The 21,822-nt window shown below is 40.2% G+C and overlaps 1 protein-coding gene across 4 annotated transcripts in view; it reads right to left on the reverse strand.

Annotated features, from left to right (window-relative positions):
* The window catches only part of ENTREP2 (endosomal transmembrane epsin interactor 2), a 381,215-nt gene that overhangs the window by 119,299 nt on the left and 240,094 nt on the right, over positions 1 to 21,822 (reverse strand). For 3 of the 4 annotated variants that reach the window (XM_084642441.1, XM_084642440.1, XM_084642438.1), the window contains exon 3: positions 12,834 to 12,944. The exons of the other annotated variant lie outside the window; for it this stretch is intronic. In XM_084642441.1, coding sequence (XP_084498567.1) covers positions 12,834 to 12,944 — 111 coding nt within the window. The remainder of the gene's footprint in view (positions 1 to 12,833; positions 12,945 to 21,822) is intronic. 4 annotated transcript variants of the gene reach the window in all.

Below are 21,822 nucleotides of genomic sequence, written 5' to 3' on the forward strand. Positions count from 1 at the left end.
AAATTACTAAAGATAGTTAAGACCCAGGGAGACTGCAAAGAGCTACAAAAGGCTCTCTCAAAACGGGGTGACGAGGCAAAAAAATGGCAGATGAAACTTAACGTTGATAAATGCAAAGTAATGCACATTGGAAAGCATAATCCCAACAATACATATAAAATGATGGGGTCTAAATTAGCTGTTACCACTCAAGAAAGAGATCTTGGAGTCATTGTGGATAGTTCTCTGAAAACATCCAATCAATGTGCAGCGGCAGTCAAAAAGTGAACAGAATGCTGGGAATAATTAAGAAAGGGATAGATAATAGGACAGAAAATATCATGTTTCCTCTGTATAAATCCATGGTACACCCACATCTTGAATACTGTGTGCAGATGTGGTCATCCCATCTCAAAAAGGATATATTGGACTTGGAAAAGGTTCAGAAAAGGGCAACAAAAATGATTAGGGTTATGGAACGGTTTCTGTATGAGGAGAGATTAATAAGACTGGGACTTTTCAACTTGAAAAAGAGATGGCTAAAGGAAGATATCATTGAGGTCTATAAAATCATGACTGGCATAGAGAAAGTAGATAAGGAAGTGTTGTTTACTACTTCTCATAACACACGAACTAGCGGTCACCAAATGAAATTAATAGGCAGCAGGTTTAAAACAAATAAAAGGAAGTACTGTACCTCTTCACACAATGCACAGTCAATCTGGGGAACTCCTTGCCAGAGGAAGTTGTGAAGGCCAAGACCATAACAGCGTTCAAAAAGAACTAGATAAATTCATGGAGGATAGGTCCATCAATGGCTATTAGCCAGGATGGGCACGAATGGTGTCCCTAGCCTCTGTTTGCCAGAAGCTGGGAATGAGTGACAGGGGACAGATCACTTGATGGTTACCTGTTCTGTTCATTCCCTCTGGGGCACCTGGCACTGGCCACTATCAGAAGACAGGATACTGGGCTAGATGGACCTTTGGTCTGACCCAGTAGGGCTGTTCTTATGAATAGTCCATATTTTCTGTTTTATTATATATTTTACATCATATAACAAAAAGGGAGAATAATTTTTTTCTCTCGTGTTAGAACAGAAAGATTCTGAAATTCCAGGGGTTAAAAACATTAATTTGTGTGCTGACAAGCTTAAACCTGAGGGTTAATGCTTAGCAATGGACAGTTCACATATTTTGTAGGGTACAGACCCTTTTTTAAAGGATCAGGTTATATGGTATTAAACATTCTGTCTTATATGGCTGTCCAGGAAATATAGGATACATGTTGTTTAATCTCCAGGTCTGGAGTGTATATACACGCAATAGATGGGGAAAAGGGACTTGGAAATACTAAATATTTCTCCCTTTCTTCTCCCAGCTGTGTGGATTTTTTCTAACTAGGGACCAACTCTCATTTTTATATATATATATATATATATATATACACACACACACTTGATATGAATCTATATGAATGAGAAAAACAATGTTAATCTGTATCAAAATAAGATGTACACTAGCTGTAGCTTTGCTATCTCATGGATCTATTTGGTCTTTAAGTCCCCATTCCCTTTTTCTTGCTATTGATTTACAATCTTCCAGTTTCTGGACAACCTCTTCATCAGGAGCAGTTCTCGGTGTGGGAAGAACAGCCAATTGAGGGCACTCTATTTATAGAAGCCTCTCCTGCAGGAGAGGTTATGCTATTTAGGAGTGCATTGGGTTATAGCCTACTATACAGATCTGGCTCTGATCGCATCCAGGCAGGAACGGCATTGTACAAAGGAAAATTCAGATTTACAGACTTACTCTTGAGATTGAGCAACATCAGTTTTCTTTATTTACATTTACATTTCTTCAATATTTATAGAGTCTATGTGCTTATGGACTTGTTTGTTATTTTTATTCACATTCTCTTGAACAGAACAGGTAACCATCAAGTGATCTGTCCCCTGTCACACTGTAATAAATGTTTCCCATTAAAGAAAAAAAATTACAAGCACTGGATATTGCACAGAGATCTGAATACAGGACTATTATTTACCATCTTTTGCCCCCGAACAGTCAAGGCAGTGTGACATCAAGCGAAAAAAGCTTTTCACTTAGGGCCTGATCCTTCAGTCCATATTCAGGCAACACTAACAATCAAGGAATTAGAAATGTCCAAACTTACAATGAAACTTCCAAATGAAATGTCATGTAACTGCAAAACACAGCTAGTCCATGGAATTGAGATTTTATGTTTCAACAGGCCCCTGCAGACCAGACATGACCTAATCACAATGACAGAGACTCCATTCATAGTGGAGATGAACCCCAGGATCTAAACATCATTGCTCTGTAATGTGGCTAACAAAGACCCTGGATCCAAACATTCCTGAATATCGGAATATTTGAAGTATTTGGATTCAGCCGATCATAAAGAGAAATCTGCAGTGTAAATTGAAATCTTTCACTTAATGCCCGCCTTTCTCACCTATTATTTTTCCCCTTTAGGTGGGCAGGAGGTAGAGAGCTTAGTCAATTTAGTGCTTGTGAAGGCATCAAATTCACAACTTTGGACTCTGAGGTCCTCTGTTTATCCACAGAACAGGTACAACACAGTCAGGAGAGGTGCAAATTGCCCCATGGTACTCTATCAGTGTGCTTCAACTTTGACTTGGAGGGTAGAGAAATTATTTAAGTCTGTGTACACCAGGGGTAGGCAACCTGCAGCACGCAAGCTGATTTTCAGTGGCACTCTGCTGGGATTCCACCCGCCAGCCCCCTGCCAGCCAGGGTCCCGGCCGCTGGCCCCGCTCAGCCCACTGCTGGCCTAGGGACCTTGGAAAACTCAGCAAGGAAAAACGAGGGCAAGGATCACACTAAACTGATAAAATCTGCATTTTAATTTAATTTTAAATGAAGCTTAAACATTTTAAAAACCATATTTACTTTATATACAATAATAGTTTAGTTATATAATATAGACTTATAGAGAGAGACCTTCTAAAAGCATTAAAATGTATTACTGGCACACAAAACATTAAATTACTGTGAATAAATGAAGACTTGGCACACCACTTCTGAAAGGTTGCCGACCCCTGGCGTACACTTTCAATCTTGGGCCTCTGCAGAGATTCTGCTAACATGCCAATTAATTACAATCGTGATGGTGCTTTTTTGTGCTGTGGATTCACTGGGATTTATTCATTTCAAATAGGTCACCCAATGGCTGCCAGTTGACAATAACACTCATTCACTGCTAACATAGTCTGGATTTAGGGTGACCAGATGACCCGATTTTATAGGGACAGTCCCAATTTTTGGGTCTTTTTCTTATATAGGCTCCTATTACCCTCCACCCCCGTCCCGATTTTTCACATTTGCTGTCTGGTCACCTTATCTGAATTTGAACCTGTGGCCAAGACTCTGAATCCCATTTTCAATCCAGTGAGGGTCTGTCTACACAGGGACACCCAGAAAAGTTAAACTCAAAGAAGGATTAAACTTCAGTGAACTGAAGCCACTTTACTTCTGAATGAGAGTATCCACACACAATTTAATGCAGTTTAATTTATGCACATTAACTTCACAGCTTTAATCAATTCATCTTTTTAACTTTTTTCAGAATCCCCATGTAGACATGCCCAGAGTTATCCAGTCTACTGTGTGTATTTTTCTCATTTGGAAATAATAGTTTTTTGGCTGTATTTTTTTCTGGATTACAGATTTTTAACAGGAAATTGAAATTATAATGGTTTTAAATTACATACACCATCATAACTAATTTTATTATATTATCCTTCTCCCAGTCTACCTATTTTAGTTTGACCCTAAAAACAAAACATCCCCCAACTCTCCGCCACAACACAACACAACCCTCCTTCCCTCCCTCCCTCACCCCCCTTAGGTATTGTGCAGGGTTAGCTCATAGCCCTCGGGGCAGACATTAGAAAGGAGCTGTATTATTTCCCTGCTCTAGCTGAGGAGTTTTAAACTTTCAAGGGTGCTTAGCAGCTTGTATTTTAAAAATTGAAAAGACTGTTTTCTTCCCAGTTCAGCTGAACCTGAAACAAGATACATTCACTTCCATTTGTTTTTACTTGGGATGAAACCATGGAGAGAATATGCAGCCAAGTAAGGGCACTTTAAAATAAATTTAATCTCAGAATTTGAAAATAATTATTTTTAACAAAATATTTTGTTATACACAACATGAATTTTTTTTAAAAAAACTTCTTGGCCCTCATGATCTATGTGTAACTCATTTTCCAGTTTGTAAGATGTTCTTGATATTTTTTCAAAGCCGATATGTCCTCAGTCACAGAGCATTTAGCCCAAGCTAAGTTTCATATTAAAGACTGTGAGCTTCAAAAAGGCTCTGAATTTTAATAGCCATTCCAAGTAGTTGCAGAAAGACTAGCATTTAAAGAAATGCCTTTTCCATCAATTTCTGTTCTCTCAAATCATTTGGATTTTCCCTCCACATTAGTGGATTTTACGAAGTTCTTATAGTATCTCAAAAGATTCCTTTATTGCGCTTTATATTCTTTCCCCCATCAAAGATCTTGTGTCATACTAACAATCCTGCCAGCTAAGGAATGGTAGAAATACCTTCCTTTGGAACCTGCTAATAGTACTATTGACCTAGCCAGAATAATACATAGCATGTCTTTCCTTCCAGGCTCTTAAGCACCTGCCTGCTGGGCATGAAGTCCCAAGAGAGAGCCTCAAAATCGATAAAGTATGTCAGTACTGCTGGATTTTGCTGCCAATCTATCATACTGAATTCTTATTGATATATTCAGGCACAATCTTTCTAATGCTGTAACACTTTTAATTGTTTACTCAAATAATGCTATTAATTTTTTAGCCCTAATTCTGCAAAAGTACAAAAAGCACCAGTTTCTATAAACCAGGAATAACTGTTAGCAACATTAAAATGTAATTATTTTAATAGATAGAGCTATTCAAAGAAAAGATGCTAGAAGTTAAAAGTAAAAATCTGGGATGGGAAAGCAAGCTTCTACTTTGGAGCTACCTCCATTTCCTCCCTTTAAAATACTCATTAGGCTGAAAACTTGTATTTCTCATTTCTGCCAGGTTCAGTCGGAAATGAGAGGTATAATTTGAACCATTTCACAAGCATTAGTTACTGAATGACTGATATTTTTGTATTTCACTTACAAAACAAAATGATACCGCTTGCATAAGCCACTTATTATTTAAAATATAGGTAACATGGACAAAGGAAATCACTGTTGATGAAGGTAACAGATAAGAGATTCTTAATTTTATTGCTCTTGAAAAAGTTAAACACCAGAGGAACACTGACTCTAGATGCTACTTATTAATCTTTAATAAAAACTCATTTTAGATTAAAATAAAAAATAGCATTTCATCTCTAAATGTGAATAAAACCTAAGTTTTTTTTTTATAGAACTAGAAAATGGGGCTGATGTCAATTTACTTTACTAGATAAACTTATCTAGTAAGTCATCAGCCTCACTAATTCTGAATGTGTGTATTTCCAAGTTATGAAGCTACATCCTGTTGGATATTTTGCTCACCTCTATATGCCCTCCGGATCCAAAAGCCATTGTATAGGGTGATGTGATCCTTGCCTTCACAAAAGTCTAAGTTATATAGTTATGCAACTTCACACATTGTGTGCTAGTGACCTTAAGTGATAATGTAAACAGAAATCTTAGGGGCGATCATGGAAGGGACTCAATGCTCTCAAGTCCCACCAAATTCCATGGGAGTGGAGAATGCATACAGGCCCTCACAGGAGGTGCAGAGCAAGTCATAAAGGTATAATCAGGTTTCAAAAGTGGCCCTGGCAACACAAATTAAAACTCTTAGTATCATAAGTTATATCTCCAACAACAGTCACATTGGCAAGAAGGAACATCTCCCCTCAATGAAGGATAAATCAGGGATTCTCAATCTTTTTCTTTCTGATGCCCCCACAATATGCTGTAAAAATTCCCCAGCCCACCTGTGCCATAACAACTGTTTCTCTGCATATCCAGTAAATTAAAAGCCAGGGCCAGCATAAGAGGGTAGCAAGCAGGTCAACTGCCCAGGGCCCCACACCATAGGGGTCGTGCAAAGCTAACTTGCTTGGGCTTTGGCTTTCAGCCCTAGGCAGCAGGGCTTGGGCTTTCCGCCCTGGGTCCCAGAAAGTCTAACACTGGTCCTCCTCCGTGGTTTATTTTGGCGTATCTCCTGAAACCTGCAGGGGGCACCGGACTGCTGGTTGAGAACTGCCTCTCTCTTTGAGATTATATTTACAATTAAAAAACACAAACTTAGTTCTAAATTTATTATTAACAAAGTTCACTACCACCAAGCCTACCCCATTTTAATAATAATCATTGTTTGTTTAAAACAAATTTGCTTTAATTTCTTTTTAATGGTACATATGATCTAATTGATCGCTGACTGTCTAGTTTGCTGTTGGAGGCTCTCAGAGCTCAACACTCAGCTGTGCTTCAATTTAATTTTGCTCCCTGAATCATAATACAGAATGCCAATCATGGCACAAAGCACCCTAATTTACAATATGCCCTCCTAAAAAGCATAAACAATGTTGTTTCAAAATGAGTCCCTATGCCTGGGATATCAAATTCCTGAAACTTACCAAGCAAAGTTAAACCAGAGAAACAGATATGCAAGGTATGGAGGATTGGGTCTAATGATGCTTAGCTGCAAATTATTTGTTAAAATAAATGCAGTTCACATATTTGTCACATTCTGTGTCCACGTTTTTATTCTGACTCAGAGTACAGAACCTACATATAGTTATAAAATCACGAGTCAGCCACAGAATTAGATTAAAGCTATGTGAAGAGAATTGTGTTTTGTTTTGAGTGTATAAAGTACATACATAACATTCTCCAAATGCACTTGGTGCTAAAGAGAGAGAGACGAGTGGCAAATGATACCGAAGTCATAGCAAGAAAAATACACGACTGATATGGAATTATACATTCTTTGGCAACTGTATCATGAGTATGGCTATTCATCACCTGCAACAACTACTGAAAGACAGCACTGCATTTCTAAGTTGAAAGTGAAAGAACGTGTATGAAGTGTGAGCCATAATGCCAAATAACATCCAAGACTCAGTATGCACTGAAGGTGTATGATGATACCGTCATGTAATTTGCAGGCAAGGAAATGAGGTCACTGCAGAAAGAAAGATAGCTATAGGCAGGTACAGCACCAGAATGGATCACCAGAACAACAGCTGAGCTCTGTTTTATTAAAGGCCATCAAACAATCCTCAGAGTACTTAGGGGAAAGGAGAGTCTCTGCCAATTAGATTTTCTTCCTTTAAATGAGGCATGGCTTGATGCTAAGACTTGACAATTACAACTGATAAAAAAATGGATTTTTTCCCATTTTCCCCTTTTTGTCAAAAAATGTCCAAATATGAAAATTTTCAACCACATCTAGTTATCAAGAATCAGCACTAAGTTGTGTTTTAAATTGGTGGTTAAATAATTAGCATTGTCTTCTGTGTTATTATTCTGAATATTATGGTTAAGGGAGAAAAATTGCTCAATCACATAGTATGGTGGGAGGCGCCAAACGGAACTGGAGTGAGTCTGTTGAACGAATGGGGATTATAAATGCAACTACTGGGAAACTAGGAGGATGTGTTCCCCCTCCCTTAACTTCTTACTACTTTATGACCTGTCAGTGCAACTGTAGGAGTAATTGAATAGCTAATCTAATCTTTTTAAAGTCATAAAGTAAATATATAGTAGAAGCTTGTAAAAGGTAAGAAATATCTAAGTGCAATCAACTTTGTATTCAATCTGGTATACGGTACACAGAGATGTTAAGACTGTCTCCCTGATAACCCTCATCTATGCATGCAGTTTACACTGGAGTAGGGAGAGGAGATAAGACTCTGTAATTTTAAGATTATAATTCTCATTAAATGATTCAATAATGTAACAGGAAGGTCAGAATTAATATTGTATCTTGTAGTGTGATTTTCATTTCTTTGATTCATAAATTGATGATCATATTATTGAATGTGTGTGTGTATTAGGAAGGGCAACAGTGTCTCTGTGCAGTTGAGAAAGCTAACGCATATCCAAAACAATGGCCAACTTCCAGGCAAGATACCTTAATTGATCATTCGCTTGATTGCGAGTATTGGTGCTGTTGTGAAGAAATATATATATGTAAGCAATGTGAACTCTAAGTTAACTTGTTTTCTGTGGAAATTTTTATACACAATATATATATGTGTATATATAAATGTAAACAAACATATACCTGTATACCTATATGCTGAATCAACTGGGGGAGAGGGGTGGGGAAGAGGGTATTTTGACAGCTGCACAGCCTCATTCAGTCACCTTGGAAGTGCTTTGTGGGTGCTTGGGTCATGCTGTAAGCATGGGTAGAGACTGGACAGCAACCATGAGCAGGCTAGGACTAAGCAGATTCCCAGGAAAATAATATCTCCCCAGGAGATACTTAAGGAGAGACGTATCTCCTATGGTTCTACAGGCCGCTAGGCACAGAGAGAATCCAATGGAGCTATCGATAGTGACGCATCTGCAGGGCCCAGAGTTTGTGCTCCAAAGGGATTAAGTGCAAGGGGGAAGTCTCATGGGGATTTCCTCCCCTAAACCCCTGTGGTAGATTTTTCTTCTGCAGATGGGGTCAAACCAACTCTTTACAAGGATACTAATAATGTTTTTCTCTCAAGCTTTCATTTGTATCATATTTTTGTGCCTCTGAACTTTAGTTGATATTTCAGGTGAAGCAACCCTAGAGCTGTAAAACTATTAATATTTTCTGACAGTCGTCTTTTTTATTGATAATTCATTTAAAAAATATTTGCAAGTTCACAGCTGAAAACGGAACATTTTATTAAAATGCAAAAAGAGGCAAATAATTTAAGGTTTTGTCGTCTGGCTTAAATAGCTAGAACATAAAAAGATTCGCTCAGTCTTTTGGAAGGTGTTGAAGAAATGCACCTCTGATTGTAGTTAAGGCACTAGTGAACACTATTCATTTAAAACTAACTCTTTTACTTAGTTTGGGGATTTGGGGGTAAAAGTAATGGGAAATGAATTCATTAGTTAATAAAAGGAAAACAGATAAACGGAAAATAGAAAATGCAGAAATAGAAACAGCTTTAGATTAAAATGATTAATACAGAAAAACTGAAAAGCTAAACTCAAACAGACCTTACAGCACAAGAGAAATAATTTTTTCAGGGGAATAATATTCCTAAAATGTCAGCTAGAGACCTAAAATGCAATTCCTTATGTCAAGGGCTTCCAGGTTTAGGGTTAAGCGGGTAAAAGCAACACAAAGTTATTTTTTTCCACAGATAATTTTTTTTAAGTAAATACTGAAAATAGCTATGTTTATCTTTTTTTCCACCTCCCCCAGATAGTAAAATTTTCAAGTGCTTAAGCCACTTTTGAAAACAGGACTTCAAAGTTTTGATACACACATTCTTCATGGCATATGCAGAATGTTAGCTCCGTATCAAAGAACTTTTTTTTACGTGCAACATCTGCTCACAGTGTTGATGATAACCCATTACCTGTCTAAACTTTACCATAAGGGGAAAAAAGTTAATGATTAATTTTTCATTTTTTCAACCTACCATACTCGTTCCCGCTAAGTATTAACATTTAACATAGCATTGCATACAAGAATCCACCTTTTTTGGTAAGACAGCTGTTCAGTTTCCATTCCCATTCAATCCTCTTGGCAAAGACTGTGAACATTTTGTGCCAACTGCATTGTTTTCATAGTAAGACTCTCTCTCCACCAGAGAATGGACTTATACCATTAATTCTGTTCATATAGGTCACTGAACAGCTGTCAAATTATAAGAACAGTTTGTTACTACTGACAAAGTTTGAAGTCATACAAGTCATTCAGGTGTAAGCATTACCAAACCCCTCAGTTATTGTGTGTGTTCATGAATTTATTACTGTGGTCAATCGAAAAACATCAATAATTTAGCAGTTTTAAACACAATTTTATATTGTGTAGTATTTTATATATAGTAAACAGTACAACATTTCTAACTACTCCAGGGGCCCTTAAGAAAGTTTCACTGCAACCTCAAGAGGTGGTTAACCGGCAACAGATGAAGAGTAGCTTATCTGACCAAAAGAGGTATAAATTATTTATTTTTCCTTTCGTTGTCCACATTCTGTCCTTTTCTTAAATACTGTCCTACTCTAGCGATGTGCCAAGATTCTGTTACTTGAAAATATGGACTACCACATACTGGTCAATGCATAGCTGTCTACATAGAAGTCTCTCTAGACAGAAGATACTCTTTACAGTGAACTGTCATTTCCAAAATAATGACCTACAGGTCACCATTACAGTAGTTTAAAACCTTGCCAATTACCTTAGACAACGCTTTAGTCCCTGATCCTGAAGACTTACATGCTTAACCCTCTCATTCATCTGAATACTCCAAACACCAACACCTGTTGAACCAAGTCATATGCTTTCTCAGGATCAATAAATCCACAAAGCAATTACTCTTTCCGTGTATCAATCTTTCAGACTTCTGTCTCATTGCAAATACTGCATCCATAGTACTCCTTCCTTTCCTAAGTCCATGTTGCTCCTCTCCAATATTTTCCTCCACTTTGCACTTCACCCTTGCTTCCAAAAATAGTATATGTGCGTACAAGTCCGTATCAAATTATGACCTTCACCTGACATTGTAACCACCATTTTGAATAATGTGACTTACATTTTGGGTATGTAACTGTAACTACTTAGAGATGTCAAGGACACACCAAGGCAGCTTATTGGAATGTTTGACACCTCCCTGAGGTGACTAACACAGGAGTCATCAACATGATTGTCTTTAAAAGGATTTTGCTACAGGCTCACCGACAGCTATCCCTGGTCGTGCTCTAGTGTTCAAGCCCCCAGACAGGAGACGCAGATAGCCGCATGGAAAGGAGTGGGGCGGGACTGGGGGCGGTGCTAGGACGGTATAGCCATGCCGGAGGAGCTGCCAATGCGGGGTGCTGGCTCCTGGGAGTGGCGGCCCCACATTCTGTTCCTTTTGTAGCTGTGGTTCCCGGGAGAGCCCAGCAGTTCCACAGACACCAATTTATATATGCAGACACCTGCATCCGCGGGTATACATTTGTATCCACACAGGGCTCTAATAATGGCATAGAGAGTACACTTATAAGGTTTGTGGATGATACCAAGCTGGGAGGAGTTGCAAGTGCTTTGCAGGATAGGTTTAAAATTAAAAATGATCTGGACAAATTCGAGAAATAGTCTGAAGTAAATAGGATGGAATTCAACAAGGACAAATGCAAAGTACTCCACTTAGGAAGGAACAATCAGTTGCGCACATACAAAATGGGAAATGACTGCCTAGGAAGGAGTACTGCAGAAATGGATCTGGTGGTCACAGTGGATCACAAGCTAAATATGAGTGAACAGTGCAACAATGTTGCAAAAAAAGCAAACATCATTCTGGGATGTAATAGCAGGAGTGTTGTAAGCAAGACACGAGAAGTAATTCTCCCGTTCTACTCTGTGCTGATTAGGCCTCAACTGGAGTATTGTGTCCAGTTCTGGGCACCACATTTCAGGAAAGATGTGGACAAATTGGAGAAAGTCAAGAGAAGAGCAACAAAAAGGATTAAGTCTAGAAAACATGACCTGTGAGGAGCAGTGTTTTATGGTAAAACTGGTAAATTGAGGTACACTTCACTTTTGGATGCAAAGGATCTAGAACTTCTGTGAGTAGCCAGTGTCAGGGCAAACATAACGGGGGAACAATCCACAGGGACTCGGGGATTGGGGTGTACCTATTGTTAACCTGCAAGGTGAAGTTAGTGGTGGCACAGCCCAGAGGAGAGTGTTTGAGTGACTAAAATGCTGGTGGAATTAGGGAGCTGACACACAGCTACGACAAGGAAGACCCCTTCTCTCTAGAGACCGGGGTAATAATCTGACATAGTCCTGGATACACCAAGAACCATCACATTCATGACAAAAGTTGTGTTATTTCCCCCCATCTTTAAATTCTTAAAATTCTTTAAATCAGTGGGTTTACTTCTGGGATTAATTTAGCTCCATATATTTTTTAATACCTTATTAGTGTTGTCACAAATATTCTTACAGTTGATCTATACTTTTTTCCCCATTGAAGGGTTAGCATACAGTAATCTAATGTATACATGCACACCATATGAGTTTATTAAGTCACAGTATACAGCCTTGATATGTTAATATTTTTATGATTCTCTATGTTATCAGACTAGATCCATGGGTAATGTATTTACATTGGAAGCTTTTTTAAAATCAGACTGCAGTAGTAAAGTTGGTAATTAAAATATTATTGCACAGATACTGAAACATAATTAACAGCATTCCCATGAAACACCATTGGCTAGAGAAGGAGAGATTGGATGCAAGTTTGGTCCTGCTGAAGTCAACAGTTTTGACTATACTGAGACCAAGATTTCACCCATTGTGTATGGTGTCTCCCTTATATTACTGCAGTATAAGCACACATTTCTAATGTAACAACTTATGTTTTGAGGAAACAATATCTTATAAAGACTATAGCACTTTTACTCTAAAGTTTCTTCCAACAAAATAATCATGTTTTAATAATAATCTGGTCCTGCTTTGAGCAGGGGGTTGGACTAGATGACCTCCTGAGGTCCCTTCCAACCCTGATATTCTATGATTCTATGTTTTTAGACTTAAAGGCAGCATCAAATAACAGACACATGCAATGACAGGAATTAAACTGATAATTTTATGATTACCGAAAAAGAAAAGCCTTTGCCCTTATTAAAATATTTGTTTTTCATTACTCACCAACTGACAGCCTTCCAGGGAGTTTACCAGCTGAGCATTCTGACATGAGAGAATAGAACCAGCCAAGTTCAACATTACACACACTGCAGACAGTAGCATGAAAAAGGTTATCTGGAAAAAAAACCAACCAAACAGTCCATTGATTATTCACTGCAAAAGGCAAAGGGGAAAAATTAATTTAGCCTTTGAAGTGCTTCCATCTTGTCAAATAATCACATGGATGGCAACATTTTATATGTTTTAAAGACCAACATGAAACATTTTTCAGTCTTACAAGGTCCTGGGCTTCATACCATAAGAAAGGCAATGCCGACACTAGTCTTGACTGCCATTTATTTTCCTTTAAATTCTTTAAGTCCTTCCACTTGATCTTCCATTTGCTCACCCCAAAATTCCATTTGCAACCCAAATATTAAGAACTGAGACCCTGAAAATTAAACGGATGATAAACAAACAGCAATAATAGTGAAAAGCAAATCCATTTTAGTGTTAGTCATCTAAGTTGCTATTTCTAACATAAAGAAGCGTATTTGTTAATATGTGATTTTATGTTACATATTAATGTATAACATTAGATACCATTCTACCTTTTATGTAATCCCTGGCTCGTTATAAGCAAGATAAACAATAATCACCAAATTAAAATATTATAGTGTGTATAAAAATAAAAGTAATATATACCTACAGAAGAATGTGAAACACTAAGTGACACTGGTGAGAAAAATCTCTTTTGTTAATTGACACTGAAATGTGATTTTTCACTGAAGACCCTCACTGAAATTATCTGTCAGTAGACTTTTAGAAAGTGCTATCTTTAAAGTTACAAGCAAACTGGTGCCATGTTTTCATTCTTTGTTTCATTTTTATGATCTTACCCAGAGATGCTGCTGTCACTTTTCAGCTGGATGGTATGTTTTCACTCATCTAACTTTTAAAAAAAACCATTAAGGGCTTGTTCCCCTAATATGCAGCAACCATTGACATTCATCTCATATAATCTGCTGCTTTGCATCATGCACAAATGCAAGAAATGGTTACTGATTGTAACTGTGGTTCTTCAAGATGTTATGCAGACACGTATTCCACTTAGGTGTGTGTGTGCCCAGTGCACTGGAGCTGGAGATATTTGCTTAGCAGTACCTGTAGAGGGGCAACGCTCGTGCCTCATGGCCATAGCCCCTCCCCTGGCTAATGAGGCGGTGCCGCCCCGATCCTCCCTCAGTTCCTTCACACTGAATGCCTGGACATGAGACTCTGATACGGAGGGGATGGAGGGCGGGTTGCAGAATACACACCTGCATCACATTTCAAAGAACCACAGTTACAGTAAGTATCCATTTCTTCTTCTTTGAGTGGATGCAGCCATGTTTTTCACTTATGTGACTCACAAGCAATATCCCCCAGCCCAGGAGGTGAGGCTCAGAGTCTATGTAAACAGAGACTACAGGACTCCTCTACCAAAGCCTGCATCTGCCCTGGAAGATGTGGTTATGGTGTAATGGTTCATGAACATATATGTTGATGATCATGCAGCAGCCTTGCAAATGTTCAATATGGAAATGTCACTGAGGAATGTCCACCAATTTGTGGGTGTTCTCTTTCAAGAACTCTGCTTAGATACCAAGGGAAGCAGCTACATGCCGCAAAAGGTCTCTATATGCCTTAGCATCCTCCAGTACTGAAGGGGAGGATGAGCCAGGCAGCACAACATTGTCCAGAAATGAAGACGAGGCCCTCAACTGAGCCAAAGCCAGATCCTGTTCCAGGGCCGACAGACCTGGACAGGACAACTCTGGAGGCTCCATCGGAAGGAGGACTGCCAGTGCCTGGGTCTGCGATAGATTGACAGTCACCAATGCAGACCGGGCCAGTGATCTTGCCTTTGAGTGAGACAAAGAGCAGGACCTACACTATCGAGGAGCATCCCACAGATTCCATGGAGGCCACTGACATAGATAAAGCATTGGTGGCCATTAGGCGCCGAGCCAGGAACCTCCATCCCGACTATGAGACATGTGCCAATCCTGGTACCCCTAACAGTCCATCAGCAGCCCTCAATGCTGATCAGGTGACAGTGAGTGGGAGGATGATGACCCCAACTCAGAGGAGCCTCAGGATTGCAGAGATAACAGCGGAGCAAGACCAAAGAGAGCGAGTGGGTGGTCTGACTCATCCATCGCCCAGAATGAGGCAGAAAGTGGCACTACCAATGGAAGTAATACCATTAGGACTAAACATACTGGTGCCAGAAGCAGTATCAGTCCCGAAGTGAACAGTGGTATCTGGGTGTCTTACTGCACCGAGGTTGAGAGCAGTGAATGTTGCCACAGAAGCATCTGCGTGCTGACTGTAGTGGTGCTGAGCAGATTCCTTGAGGCCCCCCATAGCAATCCTGGTGCCAGGAACATAGGGGTTGTTGAGTTGCTGCTCTCATGATTGGAAGATCACTGAGCGATGTTCGGTCGCCGAGTTGACGGCATTCATTGTGAATCCTCACTGAACAGAGTGGACCCTGTGAAGGCTGCCATCTTCCACCCCAACATTGGGGTGCGATGCTGACATGACAGACCCAAGGGTTCAGCAGCTCATTCAAACAAAGGGGCTATAGTTGACACAGCACAGGCAAAGTCGTGAACCAAAGAAGAGGTCGGGACCAAAAGGCAGAAGAGGTCTGTAGCTGCGTGTTATGCTGCCACATGGAAACAGACGGTACCAGTATCTTCCTCGTCATCGCTGGACTCAACATATGCCCAGAGGCCGGAACCAGAGTCAACAGTATACAGTTTCCAACCTCCCTACTAGATACCAGGGAAGGGTTAGAAGTACCTGCGCCATCCCACGAGCACGCATCAGCTCCATGTCAGTCCACACTTCCACCTCTCTCAGGAACAATCACCCCAATATGTGGAGCAGTCTCAATTGGTCTTATGCAACCTTTTGCTCGGCGCAGTTGACGGGAAATAGCTCCTGTTTCTTTGGAGAGGTGCCTGCTCTGGAACGTAAAGTGGCAGTGCTCTCAGAGGATGATCTCTGACCCGATGAGGGCCTCGGTACTGAAGCAGGCCACATAGCCTGTTCGATCAGGTGCTGCTTCAGGCGACAGTCTCAAGCCACTTGAGTCTATTTCTTAAACCATCTACAGATCGTGCAATGCACGCTGACGTGGGCCTTGCTGAGACAGAGCAAGAACTATGTGTGAGGATCTCTGTTGGGGATCGCTCTCCCACACAAACAACATTTAAACTCCAATGAGGGCTTCACCGAGGGAAACAACAACTAACACTACCCTAACACAAAGTGTACCATTAACTATATACAACAAGAGAAAAAACCTAAACTAGTTGACAGGTTGTGAAGTTGAGATCTCAGAGCTCCGATTCCAGCCCTGGGTGGTAAGAAGGGAGGGAGAGTGGGGCCAGCACTGCTTCACATAGCCAGGGAGGGGCTATGGCCACACGGTCTGAGCACCGCCCCTCTGCAGGTACTGCTAGGCAAATCTCTCCAGCTCTGGTGTGCTAGGCACACATATACTTCAGTGGAATGTATGGCTACATCTACTCAAAGAAGAACAGCTGATGTCCCAAGATCAAAAGCGATGTGCATAGTGTGTAATGCATCCATCCCATTATTTACTGAAGAGATATGAAAACTAAGGATAGAGAAATTTAAAAAGGACGTTAAGGACAATATCTCAACAAGCAATAGGAACCATCACCATCACATCATTTTGTACTTCTAACAGATGACCACAAAAGTGTTCAACAAACAGTGAAGGAAGCTTCCCCACAATGCCATGAAGTAGGCAACTATCATTGTCCAGTCTTTAGATATGAGGAAACAGACAAAGATGCTTTAAGGCTAAACATTTTCATATGTTTGACGCCTAAATATAGTTTTATTCAGGTAACTCCTATAGGTCTATAGAAAAATGGCCCAAGAGTTTCTAAGGTTAAGTTCAACTTATATGTGTAGATATATGCAGACATAGAAAGGTAATTTCATAGTGGTGCAGTGCAGAGGGAGTTAGTTATACAGCATCTTTGTGAATAGGAGTGTGTCTAATTTCCCATGGACCACATTAAAATTTACCCCAGAAAATGAGTTCCTGGAGGTTGTTCAAGTAAGTATAAGCAAATGTGGTACAACACAAGGGCTATTAGGAGAGTGAATAAAGAGAAATCAGAATCATCTGGGCCCAGGCAGTGGAGTTCTCTGTACAGTAGTTAAAAAGAAATAATAAAAGGTAGGTTTAGTGCATTACACTAGAGGGCTATGACGGCTTAATACTGAGTAATAGCTGTAATATTACCCCTTTCACCTGAGTCAGTAACCTTTCCAACTGCTCAGCATGGGATACAATACTACTACAACATACTACAGAACTTAATGAAGTAACTATAATGTTTTGATATTACCAGTTCCAAAAGCCTTAAAACCAATCAGGAGTTAGTGGGAAGTACAACCAATTTATGGCTATTCCCACTTAGCTGGTTTAATAGCAATAGACCAAAATGATGCCCATTTTCTGTGTAGACAGAATGCTACTCCGGTACTGCCACTGTGTTCCTTCCCCATTGTGTCCCCTGAGCCCTGGGCTGGGCCTTTACACTGACACGGCTTTTTTGTTCTGCAACATCCAGGTGTTCGACCACACCAGTACAGGCTTAAGAGGCTCAGCCCTCTGGCCGAACCCAGGCAATACACTCCTTTTGGAGTTGTCAAAGAACACTCCCCACCAGGGTCTGATATCTCTCACAGATGTGCTGGAGCAGGACCAACTCAGCCCACATTAGCTCAGTAACCCAGTTTTACCCAGTGTGGGATTTGCATACCCTACTCAAAAGTTACTACAGCTCCAAAATTGTTCCACTAAAGCTAATTAACTTTGATGAGAAGCCTATATTTAACAATTATATTAACATGTCACAGTTCAAGATGTTATCCTGTACCAGGATTCTGCCTCTTGTATTCAAAGGGTTACATGATTTTGCGGTTGGGGTCATGTTGAACACATCTTCCAGTTTACCATGTCTCCTCATACCAGTTTGATGTTCTGTATTGTTGTCAACTTCTTGTCCTCAGATAACCACTCCATCTGCTACACTGCCATCATCAAGACCACTGAAGCATAAACCTTCCAGTGACAAAGGACAAACCAAACTAAAGGCCTTCCTTTAATGACTGTCCCCCGATATGATACAAAGTAAAGACATGAGCTCATAAAAATGTACACTGTATCTGAGTATTTGTAGAGTAGGTCTGCAAGTTAGTTTCCTTAAACCATTCTAACTAAAGAGCCAAGTATCTTTTCTCACCACCTTGCAGGGGCAGAAGTCAATCCACACTCTACTGGCACTCTCCCTCTAGCTGTTATTGGGTATATAAAGTTCCCCCTGGTGTCTCACCTGAACTACTCTTGCACCTGTAGAAACGCTCACTAGAGCTCGCAAAACAAGCTCCTTTCCAACAGTCAGTCTGATGTGACAAATTGCTTTTACTGCCTTTAATTGCTTAACTGAAAAACATTATTTTAACCTGTGATTTCCTCCGGGGTAATATTGACAACAAAGCCTTTGCATTTAGATAGATAGATAACTTTATTTTATTATGCAATTACTCTGACTGTTATTCAGAAAGGGGTAGGGTCATTCACAATTTACATAACTTCTGACTTGAAAGGATAACAAAATTAAAAGACTTTGGTACCTGCAACAATACTGGAAAACATGTACGCATTTATATTTTGGTTCTTAATTAATGTATCCCTAGAAATCTTCAAAACAACAGTAACAGCATGAAATCAAAGGGCAAAGGGAAAGCTATCCAGAATTTCACTGCCATATAGAGTTGTTTCTCATATACACGTAGACTTTAAGGTCAGAAGAGGCTATCATGATCATCTAGTCCAGTGGTTCTCAACCTATTTATCATTGTGGGCCGCAGGTTGAGAACCACAGTGCACTCCCCTCCCCTCTCTCCTATGCCCAGCAAGTCCTGCCCAGAGACCCCTCCACAGAGTGGAGCCCTGGGTAGGGAGGCCAAGTGGCAGGAACCCTGGACTGTGTGGCAGATCCGACCCTGGACCCTGCCGTGTGGCAGATCTGACCCTTGACCTGGCCACGCATACGCCCAACCCCGCGGGACCAGCTGGCAGCCCCAAACCTCCGCTGCGCTGGGCTGGGCAGCCGGGAACCCAGATCCTGCTGCATGGCCTGGGATCCTTTAGCACAAAGTTGGGTTGCAGCTGTGTGTTAATTGGACGTCATGTGGCCCACGGATTGAGAATCGCTGATCTAGTCTGACCTCCTGCACATTGCAGGCCACAGAACTTCATCCACTCCTGAAATAGACCCCTAACTTCTGACTCAGTTACTGAAGTCCTGAAATCATGGTTTAAAGACTTCAAGTTACAGAGAATTCAGAATTTACACTAGTTTAAACCTGCGAGTGACCCATATCCCATGCTATAGGGAACGCAAAAAAACCCCCAGGGTCTCTGCCAATCTGATGCGGGGGAAAATTCCTTCTTGACCCCAAATATGGCGATCAGTGAGACCCTGAGCATGTGGGCAAGACCCGCTAAGCAGATACCTGGGAAAGAATTCTCTGTAGTAGATCAGAGCCCTCCCCATCTAATGTCCTATCTACAGACATTGGGGATTTTTGCTAGAGGCAGTTGCCGATGGGCCACATGCCATTATAGGCAGTCCTGTCATACCATCCCCTCCACAAAGTTATCAAGCTCAGTCTTGAAGCCAGTTAGATTTTTTGCCCCCAATGCTCCCCTAGGAAGGCTGTTCCAGAACTTCACTCCTCTGATTATTAGAAACCTTTGCCTAATAATAATAATGCCTAAAACTTGTTGATGGGCACTTTATAGCCATTTATTCTTGTGTCCACATTGGTGCTTAACTTAAATAACTCCTCTCGCTCCCTTGTATTTATCCCTCTGATGTATTTATAGAGAGCAATGATATTTCCCCTCATCCTTACTTTGGCTAGGCTAAACAAGCCAAGCTCATTGAGTCTCCCTTAATAAGGTAGGTTTTCCATTCCTTGGATCATCCTAGTAGCCCTTCTCTGCTTCCTTTCTTAAACATGGGAGACTGGAATTGCACACGATATCCCAGATAATGTCACAACAATGCCTTGTATAATAGTACTAATAGTTTGCTGTCTCTATTGGAAATATCTAGCCTGATGCATCCTAGTATTGCATTAGCCTTTTTCACAGGCATATCACATTGATGGCTCATAGTCATCCTGTGATCAACCAATACATCCAGGTCTTTCTTCTCCTCTGTCACTCTCAACTGTTAAGTCCCCATCTTATAGCAAAAATTCTTGTTGTTAACCCCTAAATGCATGACCTTGCACTTTGCACTATTAAATTTCATCCCATTTCCATTACTCCAGTTCACAAGGTCATCCAGATCTTGTATGCTATTCCGGTCCTCCTCCAAATTGGCTATTCCTCCCAACTTTGCGTCATCCACAAATTTTATTAGCACACACTCATTTTTTGTGCCAAGGATAGTAATAAAAATGTTAAATAAGATTGGTTTCAAGACCGATCTGTGAGGAACTCCACAAGTAACCTCCCTCCAGTCTGACAGTTCACCTTTCAGTATGACCCATTTTAGTTGTCCCTTTAATCAATTCCTTATCCATCTTTCAATTCTCATACTAATCCCCATCTTCTCCAATTTAACTAAAAATTTCCGATGTGGAATTGTATCAAATGCTTTATTGTCTGTGAATCACTCAAACCTCTTTCAAAAAGTTTTGTAAGAGTATGCATACTGGATGCATGTATAAATTAGGAAAAAAATAAAAGCTTCATCTGAAACTGCATAGTTTGATAGTCCTTGCAATGTATTGGGCAGGCTATAGAAATATAGCACACTGGTTAGCAATAATGTTATTGATAGCATATGGCATAAGCTGATAGACTGGACTCCATCTTACAAGTACTCCTCTATACAAAGCAGAATGTAGGAAGGTTAACAAGAGGAGAGGGACAAAAGAATCAAGTTACTGTAATCCTCTACTGGACGACTGAATTTCTGGATTTAGGCAAGCAGATAACTTGGAAAAAAGTACTGTAATAAAAACATTTACAAGCCTGGAAAGAAACAAAGTCTGACACGGTTTCTAAACTGTGTCTGTGCAGAGATCAGGAAAGAAGGTGGTTTTGTACAGCTGGAGAATAATAAATATTCAGTAGAAACTGACAGAAACTGAATCCTGATAGAGAGCAACACAGGGGAGGCACTTCAGTGAAAAGGTGCAGAAACCAAAAATACTCATTATTATTCAGATTTATCTTATTTTAGCGAATCTTTGCAGGAACAGTTGTGAGCAATCAAACATGATGTTCTTTATTGTACTAATCTACAGTCACACACATACCTTCCAACTCTCCACACTCAAATTGTGAAACCAAGAACCTATCAATAATATAGGCAAATAAAGAGATCACACCACAGCAAGTTGTAAAAATGCTGTTTACAGTGTAATTTCTAAACTAAAGGAGAAAAAGAGAAGTAATTTAAGAGCAGGGATGGATAAAGGCTAACCAGAAGCAGGGTCCAGTAAAATGTATGAGCCTCCAAAACTCTTTAACACCTTTAGACACCCTTTTTTAGCAGATGACTTCACCTCATCCAAGACCTTCCTACATTTTTCCCTACTTTGTCTTCATTCTTGGCTCTCCATTTCCCTATATCTTGTTCCTCTGTACTAGCCACAATATCAAGCTCTTTCCCATCCTCTATCCTAACCCTAATATCTCCATTCCATCCCAACCAGTTTCCCACACTCTTTTCTCATTCCATTTCCCTTCCACTCAGTCTATGTAAAGAGGGTGCTGGAAAGGTTGAGTTGTTTTCTTCTCTCTTCTCTTAGAGATGGGGGAACTGAGGAAGTATTTCCGTCCTGCCCTTCTATTATGTAAACGGGGAGCAGAGAATCCTTCACCCGCTGGGCC

Source organism: Lepidochelys olivacea (genome assembly GCF_965140295.1).
Source record: "Lepidochelys olivacea isolate rLepOli2 genome assembly, chromosome: 10".
NCBI lineage: Eukaryota > Metazoa > Chordata > Testudines > Cheloniidae > Lepidochelys > Lepidochelys olivacea.